Below are 3,342 nucleotides of genomic sequence, written 5' to 3' on the forward strand. Positions count from 1 at the left end.
AAAATTAGCCAACTGTGGTGGCGGGCACCTGCAATTCCAGCTACTCGAAAGGCCAAGGCAAGAGAATCGCTTGAACCAAGGAGGTGGAGGTTGCAGAGAGCAGGGATTGTGCCATGGCACGCCAGAAAAACATATACTAACAAATTTAATTTTAACAAACTCACCACTATTTTTGAAAGCCCAAACTTAAGTCATGCCATTTCCAAAACTCTTATAAATGTGTTGCTAAGATAAACAGCTAACCCTGGAAGACTAACGCATCAGGAACTGTTTTTGAATTGCGGGTGTAAAGTGGGAAGTCGAGTCAGGGATGCACTCAGCGCCTGTCACAGTCTTTAGCCGCACTGAGGTGGAGAGGAGGCCAGGCTGCAGCAGTGGTCTGCGCAGGCTCTCAGGGCGGGAGCCGCACACCCACCTTGTGAGGGTGCTTCACATGGACGCAGAAACCCAGCTCTTTGAGAACTCGTCTTTCCGCCTTTATAATTTGGTTCTTTAAATTAACATAATCTTGATCCAGTAGTAGAGGCACAGGCTTCCTACAAAAGAGAGAGCACAGGGTCTGCATCAGGGTCAAGCAGAACAAGGCTTCCGACATGCCATCATGACCTCCAACTGTGAGCACCTAATGCAAACCCGACACACATGTGGCTGCGATGGCCACGTCCTCTAACTAACAAGACCACACAACATTCCTCACAGCACAGTGCCAACCTACCTATCCCATGCCAACAATCCTCCCCACTGTTCCTTACAGATCAACAGCTTCTGGTGCGCAAGCACAGACTGAACACAGCAACGGTTTTAGGATCTCATGGCACCACTGCTTAAAAGCACTTTGTGTGGCTCAAGACGTAAGGATACGTACTCATAGTTAAATAACCCGTAAACCACTGAAAGACAGTATTTAAATACAGCTGGGCCAGGGCAGTGGCTCACTCCTGTAATCCCAGCACTTTGGGAGGCCCAGGCAGGCAGATTGCCTGAACTCAGAAGTTCGAGACCAGTCTGTCCAACACGGTGACATCCTGTCTCTACTAAAAAAAATACAAAAATCAGCCAGGCGTGGTGGCAAGTGCTTGTAATGCTACCTGCTTAGGAGGCTGAGGCAGGAGAATCACTTGTTGAAGGGTGGGGGGTGGGGGGTGGGGGGGCGGCAGAGGTTTCAGTGCACCAAGATTGCATCATTGCACTTCAGCCTGGGTGACAAGAGTGAGACTCTGTCTCAAAAACAAAAACACAGATGGCCAGGCAAGGTAGCATGGGCCTGTAGTCCCAACTATTTAGGAGGCTGAGGCAGGAGAACTGCTTGAACCCGGGAGGCAGAGGCTGCAGTGAGCCAAGATCGCATCACTGCACTCCAGCTTGGGCCATATAGCAAGACTCCAACTCAAAAATTAAAGTCGTGTTTTTTCTTTTTCGAGACGAAGTTTTGCTCTTCTCTGCCAGGATGGAGTACAATGGCACGATCTCGGCTCACTGCAACCTCCCCGATGGGTTCAGCCAATTCTCCTGCCTCAGCCCCCCGAGTAGCTGAGATGACAGGTGCCTGCCCCCATGCCCAGCTAATGTTTTCTTTTCTGTATTTTTGGTAGACACAGAGTTTCACCATGTTGGCAGGCTGGTCTTGAACTCCTGACCTCAGGTGATGCACCTTCCTTGGCCTCCCAAAATGCTGGGATTACAGGCGTGAGCCGCTGTGCCCAGCCAGAGACCGTGTTTTCTAAAGAACTTCCATTAACTTCAGGAGCATAAACGCTGGGCTAAGGTCAGAGCCAGTGGTTCTCAACTGGAGCGATTTTGCTATTCTGGAGCCATGAGGCAACATCAAGAGACTTTTGGTTTTTTTTGGAGGCAGAGTGTCATTCTGTCATCCAGGCTGGAGTGCAGTGGTGACACTGCAGCCTCAATCACCTGGCCTTAAGCAAACCTCCCGCCTCAGCCTCCCCAGTGCTGGGATTACAGGTATGAGCCACCACACCTGGTATGTGAGGATTTCTGGCCATCACAACTAAGGTGCAGTACTCCTGGCATCCAGTGAGTAGAGGCCAGGGATGCTGCTGAATCCTGCAACAGACAGAACAACCCACCAGAACTAAAGATCACCCAGCCTGTAATCCCAGTGCCTTGGGAGACTAAGGCCAGCAGAACCCTGAAGCCCAAGAATTTGAGACCAACCTGGACAACATGGCAAGACCCCATCTCTACCAAATAAAAAATAAAAAAATTAGCAGGCATGTTAGCGTGCAGTCCGAGCTACTGAGGAGGCTAAGGCAGGAGGAACTCTTGAACCTAGGAGGTTTAGGCTGCAGTGAGCCATGATCATGCCATTGCATTCCACCCTAGACAACAGGACACCCTGTCTCGGGGCGGGAGGGAAAGGATTATCCACCCTGAATGTCAACACTGCTGAGATTAAGAATTCCTGCTCTAGAACTTTCAGAAACTTATGGGAAACAAGCAGCAACAGGGCCGTGCGCTGACATGGGTAAAGCAGGAAGCCAGCACCAGGGCCACGGGCCACAGTGCCCCGTCCTCACTGGAGCCCCTGCCGTCACGCTCAACAGCACCTGCAGACGCCTCTGAGTAGGCCCTGTTCGAAGAACTTGAAAATGCGCTCAGGAACATCCCACAGGTTTAAGACCTCAGGCCTGTACTTTGTTACAGAAACGTTCGCGTAGTTTAACCAGGAAAAGACGCAGACTGCACTGACTGACTCACTTTTTCTCCCTCAGCTGTCGGAGGCGGTGAAACACATTGATGACGTCCCGTATGCGTCTTGGAGCCTCTTCTATCTTGGAAGCCAGGTGAACACAGGCCATTGACACATGCTGAAGCGGAAGCATCGCAACACACCCATGTTTGTCCCCAGCCACCGCATCCTGACGGGCCAAAGGCTTGAGGGCTATTCAGACCAAAATGCACCCAGGGGAAAAGAAGCCGAGAAACAACTTTCCGGCACAGGGCTCAGACTGGGGAGCAGGCAGTCTCTCCCCTGAGTAACCGGGCAAACAAAAACCGTTTCCCCTCAACATATTTCGCTGGGAAAGAAGCGCAAGAGGGGGCCCTTACCTCCATGGAATGCTTCACGAAGGACTTGGTGTAGAAGAACCGCTGGAACAACACCTGCCCGGTAGCCATGGCCACCTAGAATGAAGCAAAGTTTCTGTATTTTCAAACACACCATCCAAAGCCTTCGCGGGCAAAACTCATCGAGTAACATGGGACTCCCCACTCAGAAGCCAATACTGAAACGTTTCCCAGGTCCACGAATGTTCTTTGTGTCCCGCCGCCTCGGGGGTCCAGCGCACGAGGGAAGGCCCGGGGGCGGGGGTGGGGACGGGC

The 3,342-nt window shown here is 51.7% G+C and overlaps 1 protein-coding gene across 9 annotated transcripts in view; it reads right to left on the minus strand.

The window, feature by feature from the left end:
• Positions 1-3,342, minus strand: part of CCNL2 (cyclin L2) — an 11,993-nt gene that overhangs the window by 7,592 nt on the left and 1,059 nt on the right. For 8 of the 9 annotated variants that reach the window (XR_005202488.1, XR_005202487.1, XR_005202486.1 and 5 more), the window contains exons 2-4: positions 3,070-3,144; positions 2,719-2,828; positions 416-536 (exon numbers count right to left, since the gene is read on the minus strand). Coding sequence is in view for 3 of the 9 variants with exons in the window: in XM_017542578.2 (XP_017398067.1) it covers positions 416-536; positions 2,719-2,828; positions 3,070-3,144 (306 nt within the window). In the remaining 6 variants the exon portion in view is untranslated. Of the gene's footprint in view, positions 1-415; positions 537-2,718; positions 2,903-3,069; positions 3,145-3,342 lie in introns of all 9 variants that reach the window. The other variant, XM_017542579.2, reaches the window with a different exon arrangement.

Source organism: Cebus imitator, unplaced genomic scaffold (genome assembly GCF_001604975.1).
Source record: "Cebus imitator isolate Cc_AM_T3 unplaced genomic scaffold, Cebus_imitator-1.0 Scaffold145, whole genome shotgun sequence".
Taxonomy (NCBI): Eukaryota; Metazoa; Chordata; class Mammalia; order Primates; family Cebidae; genus Cebus; species Cebus imitator.